Genomic DNA, 22,769 nt, shown 5'->3' on the forward strand with positions numbered 1-22,769 from the left:
CACGTGTCCCTGAAGCCAGCGGAGGGGATTTTTCGTGGCATTCACAGCGTGTTTCATGTGTCAATACGAGAGGAGAGCGTAATTACCAGCTGAGAAACTGCAGGAAACAAGCCAAGGTTGAGCGAACGAAATGGAAAATAAAGGGAAGCGCGGAGGACACACACATTTTAAAACCATTACGGAGGTATGCATTCACGTGCTCGTGGGAGCCTGGGAATATATAAGAGCTCATGACTGCGAAGGAATGAATTCAAGGACCGGTCTATGGGGAGCATTTTTTTTCCCTGTGACTTCAAACTTCTCTCGGAGCTCGCAGAGTTTTAGTCAGCTGGCATGCAACAGAGGTACGACTTCCCCAAGGAAACTCTTCCTCGGCTTGCGCTGGAAAGGCTGCTGGGAGAGTCCGGGAGGCAGAAGGCTGCAAGCAGAGGCGAAACCTCCTCCTCCTCTTCCTCCTCCTCCTCCTCTTCCAGCCACAGAGCAGGTACGTGGAGACGCGTGTGAAACCGGGAGCCTGCTGGAAAGTTGAGCTTTGGACTGCGGGAGAGATGGGGGCTCTGGTGACTTAGAGCTGCAGCCTTTATAAATAACCCAGATGAGGAAGGTACTGTCTAAATAACATATACAGTGTTTATGAGTAGGCTGAGGAACTGCCTAAACACACTGTGCCGATGCTTTTATCCACACAGCTGTATATTTAATCCATCAGGGACTCGCACTGCAGCGAGTTAGAGCCTTTACGTTAAGGAGGCGCCGGTTAGTTTATAACAATACAGTTGTCATGTGCTTGCTTTGTTATTATTCTCTGTGTTTATAGTAATAGAAGATGGGGAGATGGGTTGGGGTTTTTTTCTCCTTTCTTCACAGGACTTTAGTCTATTTATGGTATTACTGCATTATAGCACTCTGAACCACGAGTGCTGCAGAGATCAGCATTGTGCACTGACTAAATGCTGTTCATCCAGCTCTCCGACACTGAATCCTAATATAACCCTGGGTAAATCACACAGTCCCGGGGTAAAATGGGCAAAACACTGTTCCTCTGCTCTTCTTACTATCAGTGCTGTCATTGAGCTCTCCCTGTTGGAGCACGAGGTGCGAGATGGCAGGGTTATTTCTCTACTCTTAAGAGCCTGACAGCTTGAATGTCACCTTGGGTGAACAATGACTTACTGATAGTATTTTGCTGCATCTGGGCTGTTACTATGAGGAATTAATGTTTAGGTGATATTTGCAATTAACAAAGTTTTAGGAAATCTTAGTGTATGTAAAAAGACACGGTTTTCTAAAGCCAAACCCTGTTGTATTTTTGATAAAAGTACAAATATGTTTTCCTTTGATAGAGCCAAAGTTTGGCTTTCCACAACAGTGGAAATCTGCTTTTTTACTAAGATGCGATCATTTCAACTTTAGAACGATCTGATTAATCTAAAATGCTGAAAACCTTCAGTTTTCAATAACAAAAGTTCACTGTCAGTCATCCCTTTTTAAGGCAGATGGTTACAGCTTAGTGACTGTATTAGTGCTTGGCCTTTTACTGATACAGTGATGGATGGATTCAAGGGGGTATCAGTATAATGCAAGTCAGATCTATCAGAAATCATTTTCCTCACTTCATTTTATCTCCTGTTGGATCGTATAATTTGAACACACCTTTTCTCAATCACTGACTCCACTGTCAATAAAAGAAATATTGCTGAATGAAAAGCTGGGTTTTCTCTCTTTTTGCTGCACTTAGATTGAAGTTGGTGAGAAAATATTCTGGTTTGGTTCCTGCATTGGAGTTTCTCCGGGAATTTTGTTTTCTAGGGAGAGTATTTCATGTTCAGAGGGTTTAATCTGCAAATGCCAGGATGTGTCACTTTTTGTTGATGGAAGGGTTTTCATTTTCCCATCTGCTGCTGCCCCTTTGCCCAGTCTTTGCTCACAAAGTCCATAGCCTGGTGGGATTCACGCAATTCTCATTCATTTACATCTTCTCTTCTGGAGAAAGGAATAGAACAAAAGGTGAATGAAGCAGGGGAACTGGCTAAACCCTGTGTGTCCAATAATGTCAGTTTAGGGTAGAGAAATGCTGACCACCTGATAGTGGTGCACATGGAGAGATGATGGAAAGAGAAGGAAGGAAGGCAGCAGCTTCAAATGAAAGGAGAAAAGCCATGCTGGGATTATAGGAGAGGTAGGAGTCCTTATTTTAATGCATGGGCTTGACACCAGAGAGGCAGAGGCTGCATCTGCCGATAAGACCAAGAACAGTGTAGATGACATGAGCAATTTACGACAGAAGCATCTCTTGGAGATGCTATGGGTGCCATGAGCTGGAGCTGCACCTCTAGAAGGAGAGATAGAGCAAAGGCTGTGGCTGAGGATGGCATGGGTTGCTTATTGTTTAATATGAATGTTGTCTCCAGCTCCCCAGTGGGATGAATCACCAGGGAGCTATTCCAGTCAAAAGGGAGCAAGGCTCGTCCCATTCCTGCCCTTGCGGTTCAGACTTACTTTCTAAGGCAGGAGCCTGTTTTGTTTCCTTCCCTGGAGAGTTTGATTCTTGTGGCTCAACACAGGGCTCAACACAAAAGCAGTGCCTTAGAAAGCAGCAGCGTTAGGGATGGACAGACTCCAAAAGGTCTGGAGGTTCAAGACACATGATCGTCAAGACATACTCTTGTTTATCCAAAACCCTTGGGAACCTGCAGACGATTACAGACCGGCTCATGAGAGCCAGAAGCTGAGATTTGCCTTTCCTCCTTGCTCTGGGCTATGCAGGGAAGAGGGTTTGCAGGAGAACAGAGGTCTGATGAGGTGCTATCAGCTTTGGGTGATGTGGGGTGGAATCCAGAAGCCGGGCAGGCAGTAATTGCTCAAGAGACCACAGGAAAATCAGGAAGGGCATGATCAGCTTGAGCTGCAGGCACAGACTCTTTGGCATCAATGGGGTTGGACAGCCCTTGCTATTCTGTGCAGGTGGGCAAAAGACCTTAGTTCTCTGGTCTGCCCAACGGAGGTGACCCAATCCTGTCTTACGGAGGTGACCCGAGCACACCCATCATGCTGATGTTTCAACAGCACTTCAAGGTGTAAAATGCTGGGCAGCCCAAAGCACAAAAGCGGGAAGTCAGCCAAATGCTTCAGGGTCTTTGGAACTGTTTTCTGTCAGATCCACTTTAGGAAAGGGCAAAGATGATAAGGACAGCACTGATTTTTCCCAGTGTCCTCTGAGGCTGTGGCTTTAATGAAGCAAAGTCCTGAGCAGCAGAATCAGTGCATGCCCTTCCCTCCTGCTTTGGCATTTGTTTCTGTCCAGGCTCTTCTTCACAGTTCAGCTGGCACAGCTGCTTGGCCACTCGGTGGAACAGCTTGAGGAACAGAGCTGGCTCGAAAAAGCGCAACCAACAAAAACCCTGCTATTTTTACCCAAAGTCCTCTGAACATCCAGGTGTAGAAACAAGTGAAGCTGCCATCATGCAGGGCATTCACTACTCTTCATTACAGGCTTGATATTTGTATTCTATCTCCAAATCAAATCAAAGTATCCTATTATATATATATAGAAAAAAAGTATTTTTGCTTTCTTGAAGACCTCAAATATTTGAGGTTTTCTTTGCAAAATTTTCTGTGTGTTGCAAGTGCTATTGCACACTGCTGATGAGGTGGGCTGTAAATCCAGATCATCCAAAAAGCATTTAAACCTCTGGACACCAACACCGGTCCTCAGCTTCAACACGAGTTTCCTGCTTACCCCAAGGGGATTGCAGATGGAGGGCTTGACTCTAGGGAGCGTGCCAAAGGGATCAAGGGGAAAAACAGCTCAAGACACGATGTGCTTGGGGGAAGGTGAACAAAACCAGTCTGATGAGAGCCCAGCCAGGGGGAACATGTCCAGAGCTGTGATAATTTCATTGGCAGACTGTTCTTCGGAGAGTTAAACATGGATTTTTCCATCCATTGCACCTGATCGTGCCCGCACACATACTGCACACTTACGTACCATTCGCGCCTCCCATTTCAGGGTGCATTGCAAAACAGGAGGGATGCTGAGAGCCCAGATCTTTGGCACGTTATTTCAACCCTGGGAAAAGCGCATTGCGGCAGTTGAGGCTTGTGAGGCTGGGAGAAAGCAATGGGGGAATCTATGGAAAGGGGGGTTTTCCAGAAGCAGGATTAATGAGGAAAAGGAAGTGGGGAAACCAGCAATTAGACAGCTGCTCCAGCCCTAGAGGGCAGCACTAAATAATAAATAAAAGGCTGAACTCCCAGGCAATCCGGAATCACCTTCGGCATGATAAAAACTCCTCTTTTACAGTGCGAATTTTTCCTTGTAGGTCTGGTAGATTCAGCACTATGCACTCACTGCCAAAAAAATCAGCAACTCGTCTTGATTTTCAGACCCCTTTGCCTTTATCAGGGTCCCTAATTCCTCCCTTGTGCGATGAAAACACATCAATTCAGGCACACTGTAGCTGGCCCTGGACCCTTGTCCTGCCCGCAGACTGCTATCACAGTCGGATCAGTGGGATCACTGCAAAGAGAAAGAGTTATTTCTTCCAGGACAGGTTTCCAGATTTCTGGGCTTTGTATTTATTATCCCTGAATCTTAAACTTCAGTCCTCAAATGCTGTTTTCCTAAGGGTGTAGAGAGTGATTTAGGTACAGGGTGAGGAGGCTGCAACCCTCCAGGAATGCAACTCGCACCCACAAAACCCTAAAGTAAACACGCTGCCTTGCACCACGCATGCAGCTAAACAATGGCATCGGCAATGCTAAGTCACTTATTCCCCGTGGCCCGATCCTGACAAGTTTCTCTGGCAAAAATCCCCTTGTTTCTCAATGCCTGCCCCAAGCAAAGGGCTTCAGGATGTCGCACAGTAGCTGACTCCATCCGGAGCACAGCGGTGGCTAAGACCCAGCAAGAGCCTGGAGGAGAGTGCGGAGGAAGACAAGCAACATAATTCAAAGCAGACACCGTCCCAAATAAGGTTATTTCCCTGAAAATGCCTCCGTTCTGAAGTTAAGAGGGAGCCTTTTGGCATCCTGAATGGGTGAGCATGAAGCTGACGGGCAACCTCATCGGTACCAGGACTGAACCGGTTTTGAAGAGCTGGATATGCGCTTTAAAGACATGATAAGCAGTGTTTGGGGAAGCGGGGAACCCTTGCAACAAGGTAAACATGAAATACTCACTCTTTTTAACCCTGAAGGCTCCAACTCAGCAGCAAAGGGTCTAGTGTGAAAAGCTGTTAGACCTTAAGGAGTTTGGTTTGTGTTTGGTGTATTCTCTTGTATTTAACCTCTTTTTGGCGCAGGATAAAGTCTCTGCTAACTGTGTAAGCAGTAATAAAAATTACCTTTGGGGGAAATACAGAAGGTGCTGCTGTTGGTAGCTACAAGCAGCATCTGTGAACTGGTTTTAGGGTTAATACTGTAACAGAGATTGGGGCAAATATTGTTCTGGAGTGAAAACAGGGAAAACTGGGATTAAACCCTGATTATACCATTGTTTTCAATGTGTCTTCGGGGCAAATCACTGCTCTTCTCTGCCTTTGCCCTCCCATCTGTTAAGCGGGTATGCTGATGTGGTTTGGGTACTATTCTTTTTCTAGATGCTAAATTATTTGACCCATTTAATACGGCTCCTCGGGGGTGTTATTCACAGAAATCACCTCTATTTTACAGCTGGGGATGGGGATGGGTGATTTTGAAGTACTGTGATGGAAAGCTGTGACACTGAATGGGGTTCGGAGTTCAGTCCTGATCTGTGGGATGCTGGGATTTTTATCACAGCTGCCAGTGGGAGCAAAGTGGCACCAAGCACGAAGCTGGGAAAGCCTCAGAGCAATAAAAGCTCTTTTAGGGTGAGTTGCTGCTACTGCTGCTCCTGGATTGTTTCTGTAAGCTGTGGTTCGAGACATCGGTGCCAGCACCAGCAAGCAGGGGTTAGTGGTGATGCTCTCTGACACCAGCACAATGGGGGTCCTGTGAGCCCTGAGCTCTGCGCTGGGAGTGTAGTGAGGGGGACAGAAAGGAGGGGAATGTGGGGCTGTGTCATGCTAGGTGCTGCTGAGGGGGATGTAAAGGCTGTATAGAGAAAAGCTAGGTAGGAAAAGCTCCTCAGCTGGGCAGCTGAGCTGAAAACCACCTTGGGAATGTGCATCTCCATGCTCTGTACCATGAGGGGCAGCTTTACCCTCCTCTGGACAGAGTTCATGTGAGCTCATGCTGGAAGAGGCCACCACATCCTAGTGCTTCAGGGTGTGAGACCCACCTTAGAAACACCCTGAGGCACATCATCCTTGCTTACTACAGATATATCTTACACAGCAAGCCATTAAATCACATTTTTGTGTTCAAACACATCCATTTTTCAGTTGCTTTATAAGCTTACAGTTTAGAGAGTTTCAAAGCATGTCAAGAGCCTGCATTGTGTCAGGTTTATTATTTAAGGAGCAAAGGGACAATTCTTTGCACTGGCAGTGTGGCAAAAAAAGACATTGCAGAGCACATGGGACGCGTGCTGTCCATCAGGGTGGTGCCTGTTGTGGGTAGTATCCATGGAGATTTCCTCAACTTAATTAATTGGATCTAAACAGAGACAATTTCTATTGGAGCGCTCTGAATAAAGCTTTGTAATCATTGGTATGTTTGGCTTTTATCTCAGTTCCTGCAAACTGATACCCAAATGATAAAACTCTCATAGGAGGCACCCACTCCTCTAAGCCCTGGGGAATGAGGAACAGACGGGAGACAACAGAGACGTTATAGGCGGTGGTGTCAGCAACTCCTCTTTCTAAAGGATGACTTCAGTGTACTGTGCAAACATTAATTAAAAGGGTCAAGAACGAGCATTCATGTTTCAGAGTTTTGTTTTGGAGGGGAGAGGAGCAGGTTTTTGATCCTGATGCTAAGCTCCCAAAACAAATTCCAAACTCTTTCATCTCAGGGTCCCAGATCATCATTCATTACCAGCTGTTGCCCTGAACTGGGAGTAATGGAAGGTCTCAGAGGAGACCTTAGAGCGGTTTTACAGTGCCTAAAGGGGCTACAAGAAACCTGGAGAGGGGCTTTGGACAAGGGCCTGTAGGGCCAGGCCAAGGGGAATGGCTTGAACCTGCCAGAGGGGAGACTGAGCTGAGCTCTTAGGCACAAGCTCTTCCCTGTGAGGGTGCTGAGGCGCTGGCACAGGGTGCCCAGAGAAGCTGTGGCTGCCCCATCCCTGGCAGTGCTCAAGGCCAGGTTGGACACAGGGGCTTGGAGCAAGATGCTCCAGTGGAAGGGGTCCCTGCCTGTGGCAGGGGTTGGAACTGGATGAGCTTTAAGGTCCCTTCAACCCAAACCAGCCTGTGATGTGATGAATGTGCAATCTGAATATAGAGCAGCCGTGGTCTAAGCCTCCCCAGTTTTACTCTTCCTTGTACAGAGCCCTTTGCTCTGGCTGGGAAGTAGAGGGACCAGGCAGGTTACCTAGCAAAGCCACAGTTCTGGATTTCCGAAGGGCCAACTTTGGCCTCTTCAGTCAACTGCTAAGGGAAGTCTCATGGGAAAGTGTACTAGGTGGTAAAGGGGCTCAAGATAGTTGGTTAGCATTCAAGGACCGCTTCTTCCAAGCTCAGGATCGGAGCGTCCCAATGAGTAGGAAGTCAAGTAAGGGATCTAGGAGACCGGCGTGGTTAAACAAGGAGCTGCTGGGCAAACTCAAGTGGAAAAGGAGAATCTATGGATTATGGAAGGAGGGGCTGGCCGCTTGGGAGGAATATCGGACAGTTGTTAGAGGATGTAGGGAGGCAATTAGGACAGCTAAGGCCTCCTTGGAACTCAATCTTGCTAGTCGGGTTAAAGACAATAGAAAGGGCTTCTTCAAACACATAGCAAATAAAACTAAAACAAGAGGCAATATAGGCCCACTGCTGAACGAAGTGGGTGCCCTGGAGACAGAGGATATAAAGAAGGCAGAGGTGCTAAATGCCTTCTTTGCCTCTGTCTTTACTCCTGCAGACTCTCCCCGAGGGCCCCGGATTTCTATAGCCCCAGAAGGAGTCAGGACAAAGGAGGAGTTTGCTTTGGTAGATGAGGATTGGGTTAGGGATCAGCTATGCAAACTGGACATCTGTAAATCGATGGGTCCGGATGGAATGCACCCACGGGTGCTGAGGGAGCTGGCGGAGGTCATTGCTAGGCCACTCTCCATCATCTTTGGTAAGTCGTGGGAAACGGGCGAGGTGCCTGAGGATTGGCGGATGGCAAAGGTCACACCAGTCTATAAGAAGGGCAAGAAGGAGGACCCGGGTAATTATAGACCGGTCAGCCTTACCTCCATCCCTGGAAAGATGATGGAACAACTTATTCTTGACTCCATCACTAGGCATATCAAGGATGAGGGGGTCATTAAGAACAGCCAACATGGTTTTATGAGGGGGAAGTCATGTATGACCAACCTTATAGCCTTCTATGAGGAAGTGACTAGGTGGAGGGATGATGGTAGAGCGGTAGATGTGGTTTTTCTTGATTTCAGTAAGGCATTTGATACTGTCTCCCACAGCATCCTCATAGATAAGCTAAGGAAGTGTGGGCTTGACGATCAAGTAGTGAGGTGGATCGAGAACTGGTTGAAAGGAAGAAGGCAGAGAGTTGTGGTCAATGGCGCAGAATCTAGCTGGAGGTCTGTGACTAGTGGAGTCCCTCAGGGGTCGGTGCTGGGACCGGTGCTGTTTAATATTTTCATCAATGACCTGGATGAGGGAACTGAGTGCACCCTCAGCAAGTTTGCTGATGACACAAAACTGGGAGGAGTGGCTGACACACCAGAGGACTGTGCTGCCATTCAGCGAGACCTGGACAGGCTGGAGAGTTGGGCGGGGAGAAACTTGATGAAATTTAACAAGGGCAAGTGTAGAGTCTTGCATCTGGGGAAGAACAACCCCATGTACCAGTACAGGTTGGGGGTTGACCTGCTGGAAAGTAGTGAAGGGGAAAGGGACCTGGGGGTCCTGGTTGATAGGAGGATGACCATGAGCCAGCAATGTGCTCTTGTGGCCAAGAAGGCAAATGGCATCTTAGGGTGCATTAGAAAGGGAGTGGTTAGTAGGTCAAGAGAGGTTCTCCTCCCCCTCTACTCAGCCTTGGTGAGGCCACATCTGGAATATTGCGTCCAGTTCTGGGCCCCTCTGTTCAAGAAGGACAGGGAATTGCTTGAAGGAGTCCAGCGCAGAGCCACAAAGATGATTAAGGGAGTGGAACATCTCCCTTATGAGGAGAGGCTGAGGGAGCTGGGTCTCTTTAGCTTGGAGAAGAGGAGACTGAGGGGTGACCTCATCAATGTTTACAAATATGTGAAGGGTAAGTGTCAGGATGATGGAGCTAGGCTTTTTTCAGTGATATCCAGTGATAGGACAAGGGGCAATGGGTGTAAACTGGAGCATAGGAAGTTCCACGTTAACATCAGGAAGAACTTCTTTACTGTAAGAGTGACAGAGCACTGGAACAGGTTGCCCAGGGGGGTTGTGGAGTCTCCTACACTGGAGATATTCAAGGCCCGCCTGGACAAGTTCCTGTGTGATGTACTGTAGGTTACCCTGCTCTTGCAGGGGGGTTGGACTAGATGATCTTTTGAGGTCCCTTCCAACCCTTGGGATTCTGTGATTCTGTGATTCTGTGTAGTGAGCCTGTTGGCATTGCTGTCCAGCAGTTGCAATAACCGCATGGAAGCATGGCTATCAGCTGCATCCCTCAAACAGTGACTAAGCGGAGGGATCTCCACCAGCTGGGAATGATCCCATCTCTTTTGTTTCCAGCCTCCTGATGCTCTGTGGGTGGAAGCCGCTGAGTAACGGTACGCCAATGCCGGTTCTTGGCAGCACGTGTGCATGGGATTGGCGTGCCCTTGGAGCTTGCAAATGCAGGCTTGCTCCTGGAAAGACTTAAGAGCAGTGCTAGCTATGTACTGCCGCATAGCTTCCAGTTAGGGGCTGGAGTGTGCCTCATTGGCCTGTGCCTCCTTGGCTATGGATGTGGGCAGGACCAGCTCAGATCTGTCTCAAGAAGCCATACAAACACACATAGACTCAGCAAGTTTGCAATAAAGAAGTGATAACTAGAGCTCACATCAGTGGTGACCACAGCCAGACACCTCATTAGTGTCCATCTAGAAACAAGGCATTTTAAGGACAAATGCTTTCCCTTGGCCTTGTTTGCATTTTTCTTCCATTGCCCAGTGACTGTCTTCCCAGTATTTTTGCTCCTTTTGTAGTTACTCCTGTGCTCTTTCCTGATTGCTGTCCAGTTAAACTCTAATGAATCCTTCATTTCACACAAATCCATTCCATTTTATATCTGTCTCCTTGTAAGGCATCTGCTTTCAACTGTATTTAAAAGCCTGCCCATACCTGGGATGTATAAAATGGAAAACTAACATTTGGACAAAAAGTTCCCAGTCCGTTCTTTCAGCTGTTTATATTAACTCAACAAATCTGGATGAGAGTGTAAAATCTCTTTGACACTCTGGGATGAGAGGAGTGGAAAATGCTGCAGATGGATGTGTAAACTGTTCCCCATGCGTGCTGTTTCCGAGTGTCATTCATTTGCTGTGCTCAGGACTTGGCACCCCAAATCTCCAGCCCAGTTGAAAGTGTCTGAGCTACCCCTATGGGGAGAGTGAAGGTAACTGGGTCTTCAGTGGTTGCCTTTCTCCATGATGCCAGACTCACTGCCCATCTTGAGCATCTGGACTTCATTGGGCGGCTGGGTATTATCTGGGTAGCAGCTGAAATCACACTGGGGCAATCCCATGAAATACCATGGACCTTCCTCATGTAAACCTCTTTTTCCCACCAGGCTCAAAGGGATGCAGGTAGGTTGTTAGTGGTGCAGGCTCAGAGATGGGTTAATTTATTGCACCCTGTGTTTCTCCATGTTAGATGATGATCTTTCACTGTGTCATGTTAGAAACCTAACCAGAATTACTTTTACCTGCAGAACCATGAAACTGTACATCATCTTCTTCCTGGCAGTGGTGAACAGAGGAACCTCTAACAATCAATCCACAGAGGGGATGATGCCCTGCGAGATGGTAAGGCTGTCTCCATGCTCAGGTCCCTTGGGATCCCGGATGAGGCTGGGACCCCCATGTTACAGGCAGTGCACAAATAGATATGGTCTCTGAGAAGGGAAACCCTCCAAGTACCGGGGTTTCCAGGATAGAGGTGGGCTTTGCTGCAGCAGTGGATGCCCAGCAGGCTGTTCTCAGGCTGTGTCCTTGTTGCGACAGTACATCAAGGGAGTTGGGAGAAGAAGGGACATTATCTTCTTTATTTTCCTAAGGGAGAGCTGGTTGAAAGGAATTTGACCTGATTTCCCCAACACTGTACAGGGACTCTGCGGTTGCAACAGAGAAAGAGCTTAGATCTAAAATCAACCCCTTTATATCAGGCCTAAGTTCTTTGTGCTTTAAATAAAGCATCTTCTGTGGAATACATCTACATCAGCCCTTTTGTAATAACAGGAGACTGACCTCCTCTACCCTGACACACCATTGCTGCCAGCGGAGTTGTACCTGACTTCTGCTGGAGGTAGAAGACGTGACAAAGCCTTTTCCTCCTTGAACTCTGCTCCTTGAAGTTTTACAAGCACCTGGTATATTATAAACGCTATTCACAGCTGAACTTTCTTCCTTCCCCGTCCAAGTGCTTCTGACTGTAACAGAACGTTTAAAAATACTTATCTTCTTATTTTTTTTCCCTGAACGTTGAAGCTGTTCCGCACAAATCCTCAACAATTTCCAAAATAGGGAAAAAAAATAATTTGCTAGCTGTACACATCGCCCTTATGGGACTCATTCCATTCCTGCCCACCCTGCCATATTGCTGCACTTCCTGAATTCCAGAGAAATTAAGACCTAGTATATATAAAAAGATCTTGGGAAGGTGACTGGGTAGCTCAATTCATTGGCTGGGGAGGGAAGACTGATGAAGCCACTGTAAACATGACAGCTTGGGTCCCATGTATCATAGCCACATGGCACAATAATCCAAGCAAATCCATTCCATCCCATTCCTCGGTGGGTCACAGATCAGGCTGATTGCTGAGAAGTAAACACATGCTTGTTTCCACCACTCCACTCTGAACTGCTTTTATCAAGCCAACAACCCAAGACTCCACGCAACCAGGCCAGGGTAAATTTGGCCCCAACAGCAAACAAGCTGCGGTCAAGGGTTGGGATGCTCTTATGGTACAAGCTAACAGCTCATCATCACTGATGTCGATGTTGATCATCTTCCTTTGCTGAGCGTTTGGTCCAGCGTAAATCCAAACACAGCTTAAAGAAAGATGGATTGACTGGAGGAGCTGATGGGTTCACTGAGAGCCCTGCTTACTTCACAGCATCATTTTTCATCACAGCCTTGCTGTTTTACACAGTACTTTCCCTGTGGCGACACCTTTAAAATAGCAAAAGGCTCAGAAATGGAAACTTTCATCCCAGATCTCAAGGAAGAGGCGTGAGTCAGAAACCCATGCGCCTCTCTGACTCACTGCTGGTGCTCCTGTCATTGAACCAAGGTCTTCTAGAAGAGAGTTTAGGAAATAAACAGTCCCTACCAGCCCCCTGCACTGATTATACAAGTTACTGCATAATCTACTTGTTTGCAAGACAAGAAGGCACAGCTTCAATGTCAGGATGCTTTTCCTAACTCATGTTGCCTTCCAAGGACGGGGGCTCCAATTGATTCATGTTTTACCTCCTAAAGAAAGGTGTTTCTGTTAATTCATCGCAACTGGCAAAGGAGGAGCTTTCAAATACTTTATATAAGGGATGGGATTTTAGCAAATTATATCACTTTGCATTGAATATGTGCATAACCAGTTATCAGAGGCCAGTTGATATAAAAATTCCTAAGGTTTGGTTATGCAGCTGGGTAGCTCTTCTAGATAACAGGCAGGTACATTGTGCAAGTGCAAGTCAGTGCCATGTGGCTCCAGCCCAAATTCTTTTGTTCAGATACTCCTGAATTGGTACAGGAGAACACAAGTAGAGGCTTGAATCCTGCTGCTTTGTTTCTAGGGCTCTTGCTAAGGTGGGTGACAACTGATCAGGGAAGAAGTGGAGTCAGAACCCAAATGATGCTCAAGTTATTAGTTGTTGGGTCACTTTTTACCAGCACCTGAACGGGACCATACATCAAGGGACCAAGTGCTCCCACCCTGCAGTACTACTGATGGCAGCACAGTCAGAGATGACGAAGTCAGAATGTGAGACCAGCAAAAATCTCTTTTCCAGCCTCAGGCTGCCAACCCATTGAGCTATGGGGTGGAAGGAGAAGAGATACACACAAACAGATGCTGTTTGCTCCATTCCACTGAGAAATGCTTCATCTTTTCTCTCGAGTGCTAATGAGAACAGAATTCGTGCAGTTTGAGCCTCGGGGGAGAAAAAGATGGTGCAGAACAGACTAGACAAGAAATTCAGTGAGGATGAAAATAGTCACTGGAAAGGAATGAAAGTTAAAATATGGGAGGGAAAATGTTATAGGAACTAATGGCAGACAGTGGGAGGCATAGATTTTATCTCTCCCTTTTATCACTGGGAGGGTTCAGTGGATGCAGATTAAAAGCCTAATGCTGTAAGATACATGGTGAACTGAGACTGACCTCTCCCACATCGTCTTCAGTGGAAACCAGCTGCTGGCATCTATGGGAGTTGGATCAGGACTTAGCTAAGATGCTGGGTGCCCAGAGGGAGTGGAGGGTGCTCAATTCTTGTTGAGATCTGACCCAAAGAGTGGGAAGAAACCTGGCATCTCCCTTAGGCTGCAAAGCAGCTGCTGCTTCTTCAATGTGTCCTTCTGGCTTCTCCCTCTTCCACAAACCAAGCAAGAAGATGCTTTCTGTTATTTGGGCCTCAGAGCTAAGCACAACTTTGTGCATTTTAGCTCAAACTGAGTAATCCTACAGTGACTTTGCAGGAAAGGGATAATGTCAGGGAGAAGCCAGAAAATTCCCTTCACTTTTGTTCTGATTTGTTTAGCTGGGGGAGATTTGAGTGAGATAGAAGGGAAAAATAGGTTCAGGCTTTAATAGGCCATTTACTTGGGATCTTTGGGAAAGATGTATCATGGGAAGGACTGTAGAGCAGCCTGTGTGTATCTAGAGTTTGGATGAGCACTTACGCTTCTCTGGCACATTTTTGTGCAGTCTCCAAAGCTCACATGATGCAAAAGGGATTCACAAAATGCTGACTATTGCCCCACTTCCAAACAGACCTGCCACTTCATTCACCTAAAAGTTCACATGAAGCAGACGGGTTTTAACATTTCTTACTTCTAAAGTCCCTTTAATGTCTGGAAAGCTGTGCGTCACGGAATCTGGATTCTGCCGCTCCACGCAATTTAAGATTCAACAGATTTTTTCCTTTCTTCTCTTTCTGATCTTTCTACAAACAGTACATGACCCAGTCACCCAAATACATTCATAACAAGAGTTTTCCTCCAATAAATTAAATGCTGCCTAAGCCTTTCACATTCCACTTCCTCCCGCTGCTGTATGTTCTCCTTGATAACAAAACACGGCTTGACATTTATACAAGGATGGCCTTATCAGCACACACTCCAGGTTTTGCTCTAGATACAGATTCAGCCCTAGCTGCAATTAAACAGGCATGCTTCTAGAAGATGAATTTAACACTTTTCTCTACCTTGCTGCTAGAATTGAACTGAAAAGTCATGACCCTCACTGCACATCACAGCTTTTGTCTCTCAAAAGATGGCTTTACATTATTTGTCTTTTCCATGTTGTATCAATGGGTGTCTTGTATGGGTGCATGCTCCTCATACTGAAGAAGGGATCTGTTGCTTTAGGAAAAGGATGGTTAAAGCAGGAAAAGTTTGGAGATTTGCATCAGAAATGTTTCAGTTGTTGACTGGCCCATGTGGTTAAAGACACATTGCTTAACTAAGCCATGGCTAAAGGAATCATAGAACAAATCTCAGAATGGGTGAGGTTGGAAGGGACCTTAAAGCTCACCCAGTTCCAACCCCTGCCACGGGCAGGGACCCCTTCCACTGGAGCAGCTTGCTCCAAGCCCCTGTGTCCAACCTGGCCTTGAACACTGCCAGGGATGGGGCAGCCACAGCTTCTCTGGGCACCTTGTGCCAGAAAGACATGACCAAATACCTGAGAGTGTGACTTAGAAGGAGAGAGACTGTTTTTGTGCTATAGCATCCTTATACACTTCTCCATCCCCTTGCTTTGGGAGCTATGTTGCTAACAGTGAAACTCTTTGAAGTGCTAGTTACTATTGCAAGTAGGGTTTGCAAAATCTAATATGGTGATGAAGCTGAGAAAATAAAACATCAGGGAAAAAAGTGAGGAAACGATGCTAGATTACAATATAAAGTATCGAAACTCCTTCAGTGGGTCTATTAAAATGAGCCTAGGAGAAAGGTACAAAAGGGAGAACATTTAGTAGGTATCACAGGCAGATGAAACCCTACTGTTTTAAGTCAGAAATGTCTTTAAAATGAATAGAGTGCAAAGAAGCATTAGGGTTGTTGCTCTTGCTGTCTGAATGCTCAGGGAATGTAGCTTTATCAGTGTTCCAGAAGAAGGATCTGCTTGGATGATGAGTCGTTATAATTCATGCAAAGACGTTCTTCATCTGTCAGGTGACAACCCCTTTTCTCTCTGTTCTTTTTCTGGCAGGCAAACTCACAGGCATTTTGCCACAACAAAGACCTCCACCAAATCCCTCATGAGCTGTATCCGAATGTAAACAAGATAGATCTGTCTGGAAACCTGATTCAAAGCATCCCTGAAATGCCGTTATCGTTTTACACTTCCCTCCAGTGTCTGGATTTAAGTTCTAACCAAATCAGCTTCATCACGCCTGGAGTCTTTGCACACATGACGAGTTTGCTAGAAATAAACTTAGCCAACAATCGCCTATATGATCTTGCTCAGAATGGGACAGAAGGGATTGGACTTTTACCCAAGGTGGAAGTACTGGACTTGTCCCACAACAGTCTGTACAATGGGATGGCTGAGTACTTCATCAAACAAGCTCCAGCACTGCGGTATCTCTCCTTGGCAGACAACAGTATTATAACGATATCACACAAGATGTTTCAGGGATCTCCCAGTCTTGTGGAGCTAGATCTTCAGAGTAATATCATCATGGAAATAGAAGAAGGTGCTTTTGAAACTCTAGTGAACCTTTCCAAACTCAACCTCTCCATGAATTCAATTACTTGCATCTCTGATTTCAACCTCAGGCAGCTGGAGATACTTGACCTTAGCAGGAATAGCATTGAGACCTTCCACACCACAAAATCAGATGATGAATATAGCTTAAGATGTTTGGATTTGAGTGAAAACAAACTGTTTCACTTCCCAGTCTTCCCCCAGGTAAATAAACTGGTAACTCTGAATTTATCAAAGAATTTAATCCAGCTCACTGCTGACTCCCCTCATAATAAAATGGACTATATGGAAAAAGAATGGATAGATGCTTCTTTTCATCTTCTTGATCAGAAGCAAAGCAGAAACAAAAGTTCTCTTTATTTATCCCACCTTGTATATTTAGACTTAAGTTATAATGAAATCAAATCCTTTCCGGATGAGTTCTTTGAATCAATGCTGTCCCTTCACACCCTTAATCTCAGTAGAAACTGTCTTCAGGCATTTACAGTAACTTATGACAGTGCATTGACCTCCCTAACTGTCCTCGACTTGAGCTACAATGCTTTGCACAACCTTCTCCTAGATGCTGGCACCCTGTCAAATTTGAAGGAGCTTTATATTCAAAACAACCATCTTCAGACCCTACAATTTGATATCTTCTCAAGCCTCCCTAGCCTCAGACTGCTTAATCTACAGAGCAATAATATCAGCCTTTGCAGCATGTACTCAGGATTAGCTAAGCAAAGACTTGCTGGAGAGGAAAGTGGTTGTGTGTCATTTGTTGACTCTCCTAATCTTCAGTACTTATACCTAGCTGACAACATGCTGAGCATCCTACCAGCATACACTTTCTACAAGACTTCCCTGGTCGTCTTGGATCTCTCCATGAACCCCGGACTGAAAATAGAAGCTAAAGCATTATCAGGACTGGAAAAGTCTCTGGAATATTTGTATTTACATGGCAATAGCCTCATAGATTTAAATATTGACTTGCCTTGCTTTAGTCACCTTAAACATTTAAACCTCTCTGAAAATCAGCTGAACTGGCTGCCTAAGTGGGATAGTGACTCTCCACTGGAAGTTCTGGACCTACGGAACAATAGGTTTAGTACATTACAGAGCAGCAATATTTTAGCATTAGAAAATTCACTTAAAAACTTGTATCTCACTGGGAACCCACTCAACTGCTGTGGAAACATCTGGCTTTCATCAATGATCCAGAACAAAAATGTCCAGATCCCAAACGTGGAGCACTTAACGTGCCAGTACACGCAGAACTTCGGGTACCAGGAAGAAATGCACATCGGGAACATTAGACCAGAAAACTGTGAAAAAGAGGATCTGAAGAAAATCAACTTCCTTATCATATTAACGTTTGTGTTGGTTTTATCTGTGATTATCATTGGCGTGGGTTCATTCTTTTGCTTCCGCAGGCAAAACTTTAGCCATCAGTTTAAAGCATAGGAACACAAAATGCCTTGAAAACAGAAGAAATCAGGTGCTACACTGCCGCTGTGTAGAAATGAAGGGTAAAATTCTCATCTTTGATTTTTAACTGTGGATTTTAAGATGGTTTCAAAGTGCCCCTCAACTGCACCACTACAGGGCTCTGGGTTGCAGGGACTGGAAGAAGAATTTGCTGTGTTTTGCACTTGCTTCATGCTCTAGCAGATCTGCTTTAAAAGTGTATGCAGTGGTAGAAGAGGCCACTGTAAAGTGCTTTGAAGGATATGTAATTTAAACTAGACCAAGAGAAACAGCCCTCTAAGGTCTTGAGACTTTTCACTAAGCTCAGAGATGCTTTGTGATATCACCTTCACAGAAAGACCTCATGGAAATTGAGCATTGTATCCAAATCATGTTATTATGACAGTCACTGGTGATGCCAGCTGAGTAGAAATGCCCTTCTCAAAGTTATTGAGATAAAGCTATTTTGAATGGGTCTGAGCTTTGCTTTTCCCTAACTGGTTAGCTCCCAGTCCTTCCAAAACTGAAATCAAACAAACCTAGACCAGGGCAGGCCAAAAGACATTTTTTCCCTGAAGTTGGTTGCAAATTTCCCAGGAGTTCCAAAACAATGTGAATTTAGCTAAAAAAGGCAAAAACAGTTTGTGTCTATTGTGTTTGTGGCTACCATTTAGAAAACCCATGGCTGACCATGGGAACCAAAGACCTTGGTGGTAAGAATCTCTTTAGATACCTCCTTTTGCTTGTAGCATGTTGCTCCAGCCACTGGGGCAAGACACAAGAGGTAGATGAGGTCAGTTAGTCTTGGCACTTAATACCCACGAGGGATGCAAGAGAAATCTCAGGCATGAAACAGCTGCACTCTACATTACCCAGATCTGCCCAGAAGGTCACAGGTCCACAGTTCAACTCGAAGAGGAGAAATTTGCCCCTCGTGTGCAATACATATTTAACTGGGTTTAATGTGAAGAAATTCATCTCTGGGGTGAAGGCTTTTTAAAAGGAAAATCTCGGAGAATGAATTTCAATCAGCTACCATTGGACTGAAATGTTTATATTCCTAAGGAAAACCGTTGGGAACTCACTGCATACAGTTGTATTTCAATGCAAAAGAATAATATATCTATTTTTAAAGGTCACAGGAGGTTAAACAGCAAAAAAACCAAGTGTGAAACAATACAGAAGGAACCTAGACCTGGGCCATTAATCAGATCAGATGTCTGCTGTTTTTCCCTAAAGTGTTATTATGGTCTAGAGGACTGGCTGCAAGAAAAGTTACGCAGATCCTCATTCTGTGATGGTTTTAACATTGGCCAACCCGTTGTATTGCTAAAAGCTGACACTGACATATATTATGTCCCTTACTCTGACAGCAAATTCACCCTTTTGAAGTGAAAAATAAAGCTCACCAACAGTGTGAGCCTGACCTATTAACAGGGTTCAACGGCTTCGAAAGGAGCTATATCAGATTTTCTGCTAATGCCAGGAACTCTACATTAAGGCACATAGGAGAAATAGAGGTCAAACCAAAACCTGTCCAGGTAAATAACTCAGAATCAAATTGCTGCTTCATTTCTGTTTCTTCCAGCTAGTGAATGTCAAAATTAACACTACAAAAAGGTGTATAATTCTATTTTTAAAGCAGTTGTGTAAGAAACTGGCTGGTAGTTTTCATTGTGGAATTTTGTACAATAAAAACACCTTTGAATTTTGTAAAAAGCACAGAGTTGTGAATATATTAAAGCACCAGCTTGGAATGCTCCACAGATGAAAAGCTATGTCTTCCTATTTTTCTGTGGTGTTCAGACTCCACCTTAGACCTTTAACTTCTTGTTCTGAAGCAGAGATGTACGCTCTATGTCTTGATCATAGGATAATAGAATAGAATCACAGAATCCCACGCTGGAAGGGACCTAAAGGATCCTTTGGTCCAACTTCTGCAGTCAAAGCATGGCCTAGACCAGATGCCCAGCGCTCTGTCCAGCCCAATCTAAACAGGGTCTAATCTTAACAGTGTCCAACACTGGGGAGTCACTACACCCTGGGGAGATTATTCCAATGGCTGTTCTCAGTGTGAAAAATTTTCCTCCTGTGTCCATTCGGAATCCCCCCAGGAGTAACTTGGGCCCATCACCCCTTGGCTTTTCCATGGGGCTCCTTGTAAAACATGGGTCTTCATCTCCTTTGTAATCACCCTTTAAATACTGGAACATGGAGATAAGATCTCTGTTAGAGAACATAGCTCCAAGTCTCTCTCCTAGAGTACAACCAATGGAGAACAAGATCTACTGAAGTTATGAGACCTCACCTGGAGCATTGTGTGCAGTTCTGGTGTCCTCAATGTAAAAAGGACATGGAACTGTTGGAACAAGTCCAGAGGAGGCCACGAGGATGAGCAGGGGACTGGAGCACCTCCCGTATGGAGACAGGCTGAGGAAGTTGGGGCTGTTGAGCCTGGAGAAGAGAAGCTGCTTGGAGACCTCAGAGCAGCTTCCAGTGTCTGAAGAGGGCTATAAGGATGCTGGGGAGGGACTCTTCATCAGGGACTGTAGTGACAGGACAAGGGGTAACGGGTTAAAACTGAAACAGGGGAAGTTTAGATTGGATCTAAGGAGGAAATTCTTTCCTGTGAGGGTGTTGAGGCACTGGAATGGGTTGCCCAGGGAGGTTGTGAGTGCTCCATCCCTGGCAGTGCTCAAGGCCAGGTTGGATGAAGCCTTGTGTGGGATGGTTTAGTGTGAGGTGTCCCTGCCCATGGCAGGGGGGTTGGAACTGGATGAACTTGAGGTCCTTTCCAACCCTAACTATTCTGTGATTCTATGATTCTAAGTTATAGGCAAGAATTTGCAGAAACAATCAGCAGCAATAGAGCCTGATCTAACATTTACAAAAAGCCAATGTTACCCGTTGTCTCCAGCCCTTATTCGTGTAGGAGAAAGTCTGCACAAGCAGCAGTCCCAGGGATTAGTTGGAAGCCCGCTGCTGAGGCTGGTGAGCTTTTCCTTTGCTGTGGAAGCAAGCTGAGCTGTGCGCCCAGATGTGGGCTAATTTAGCCACACACTGAGTTCACTTTTGTGTCAAGCATGGCAAGATTATATCTCCTTCTGAGTATTAGCTTGGCTGCCATGACTGGAATTAGTTAATAAACTGATGACAGAGCCAAACCCATTTAATTAACGGTTTTAACACTGCTTTTGTTTGGCTCTACCAAGAGGAAGTGCTTGTTATTACTAAACATCTGGGACTAATTAGACTTACATTGACTTCCCTGGGAGCAGAAACAGCTTTCTCGAGGAATAAACCTCAGGAGTAAAGTAGAGCACGGCTCATTTGGATTTCTTAGTAGCATAAGCAACTGAGAAGTGACATGAGACCACTCCTGCCAGTTCTGTTACTCTGGATGGGATGAGGAGCATGAGAGAAAGAAAACGTGAGTAAAAGAGCAAAGAGAGAGAAAACAGGGAGAAATAGCAGCTGTCCATGATATTATTCCTCAAAATAGGGGTGTGCAGATGACAGGCCCAGTTCTTGCCTCCCCTCTCTGCTCATGTGCCCGCAAGAAGCCCGAACATCAAAGTACGTGACACTGCACCGAGTACGGTCATTACTCACACATTACACATCTTGCTGCCATTTAGCCCCATTGTTCTAACGGGTTGGCACAATCCACGCTGTTTTGACTGTAATTTTGCAACTAAAATTACACCCTCATTCATTGTTTTTTTCATAAAGTCCTTGAAATAACCTCTGCTGATGCAAGGAGAGCTCATTCTGCTAAGCCAAGGAATATCCTTCTGGGACTCTGGGATATATAGTAGAGTGTGTGGGATTTATGCAGCCAGTGCAAACTTCTTTCTCTTAAATTCTTGCACGCAATAAGTTGCTTCCTCTCTGCAGCTGTTTGCATGGGGCAGGACAATAGATCTCCCTTATGTATTTCCTACCACAATTTGCTGTGGTTTGTTCCCCAGAATGATCCTCTGCAGTGGGATCAGGTAGATGTAAGTACTGGAAGCACTAGGAACACTTGGAGAGTGTCACTAAAACTTCAGCAAGTCATGACTCATGTTGTGCCATCTGTGGAAAGTCAAGTCTCAGTTTCCAGAGGCGTTGGCTTTTCCTGCAAAGCCAAGACAACAATAACCTAGCACAGTACCAGAGCCTCTTGGTACAGACCTCTCTGCAGGGACCCTGCTCAGCCCTGAACTAGCCACAGTGGATTAGTTTAAAGCCCAGTAAGTGCCTCCTAATACTTTGGGATCCCAGAGCATTTGCTTCCCTGTTGCTACCTCTTCCACATGGTATCAAATACCCTCTTACTTGCCTGTGGAGAAACAAACCAAAACCATAACCTGAATCCCAGTATCTCCACAAGAGAGAAAAACACTCCTTACCTTGCATGGCAAGGTATCCTCTGCATATTGTATTTTCCATAAGCAATTGCGTATTCAGTTTGGGAGATTTAAATTAGATATGAGGAAAAAATTATTCCCTGAGGGTGCTGAGGCGCTGGCACAGGGTGCCCAGAGAAGCTGTGGCTGCCCCATCCCTGGCAGTGCTCAAGGCCAGGTTGGACACAGGGGCTTGGAGCAAGCTGCTCCAGTGGAAGGGGTCCCTGCCCGTGGCAGGGGTTGGAGCTGGATGAGCTTTAAGGTCCCTTCCAGCCCAAACCAGTCTGGGGTTCTGTGATTTGTGCACACATGTGCAAAGGCACAGACGCACACAGGCTCGGATAAGAAATACATCACTTCAGGATTAGCTTTGCTTAGCTTTAATTAGAACAGCCTGTACTATATGAACTTCAGTAATAACAAACAGCCCATGGTGCTGGTGCCTGTGGATTCCTATTTCATGCCTGTCCATGTGAATGAATTTGATCAAGGTTTTCAAAAGCAATCAATGATTCATTTCAGATGCCCAAATTTTGAGCCTGCATTTCTCTAATCCTGAAACAAGTCTGATTTTCCAGAAAGCTGAGTCCATCTCTCAAAACCACGGCCCTTGTCTTATACAAGCCCTAGAGAAAACTGAGATTGTCCAGATGCATGTATAATTCTTTCATATACTGCTTTCAAATGACAGTTTTCTGCTTTGTCAGAGGTGTTGAGCATCTGAAGAGCTGAAATACAGCAAAGCTACCC

The 22,769-nt window shown here is 45.5% G+C and overlaps 1 protein-coding gene across 3 annotated transcripts; it reads left to right on the forward strand.

Annotated features, from left to right (window-relative positions):
• LRRC32 (leucine rich repeat containing 32) lies at positions 1 to 19,402 on the forward strand. 3 transcript variants are annotated; one of them, XM_065678892.1, is made up of 3 exons: positions 1 to 484; positions 10,966 to 11,059; positions 15,685 to 19,402. In XM_065678892.1, the coding sequence occupies exons 2-3, from the start codon at positions 10,970 to 10,972 to the stop codon at positions 17,623 to 17,625; spliced, it is 2,031 nt and encodes a 676-aa protein (XP_065534964.1). In that variant the 5' UTR covers positions 1 to 484; positions 10,966 to 10,969; the 3' UTR covers positions 17,626 to 19,402. The 3 variants fall into 3 exon arrangements, with proteins under 3 accessions (XP_065534964.1, XP_065534966.1, XP_065534967.1); XM_065678894.1 differs by lacking the exon at positions 1 to 484 and adding an exon at positions 4,506 to 5,162; XM_065678895.1 differs by lacking the exons at positions 1 to 484; positions 10,966 to 11,059 and adding an exon at positions 11,095 to 11,622.
• The last annotated feature ends 3,367 nt before the right edge of the window (positions 19,403 to 22,769 follow it).

Source organism: Lathamus discolor, chromosome 4 (genome assembly GCF_037157495.1).
Source record: "Lathamus discolor isolate bLatDis1 chromosome 4, bLatDis1.hap1, whole genome shotgun sequence".
In the NCBI taxonomy this organism is placed as follows: domain Eukaryota; kingdom Metazoa; phylum Chordata; class Aves; order Psittaciformes; family Psittacidae; genus Lathamus; species Lathamus discolor.

What these genes read in the sequence shown, in the direction of transcription:
- LRRC32 (XM_065678892.1), top strand. Translation starts at nt 10,970, where the DNA reads ATGAAACTGTACATCATCTTCTTCCTGGCAGTGGTGAACAGAGGAACC. An exon ending in GGATGATGCCCTGCGAGATG is followed by an intron (nt 11,060 to 15,684) that starts GTAAGGCTGTCT and finishes TTTTTCTGGCAG; the next exon opens with GCAAACTCACAGGCATTTTG.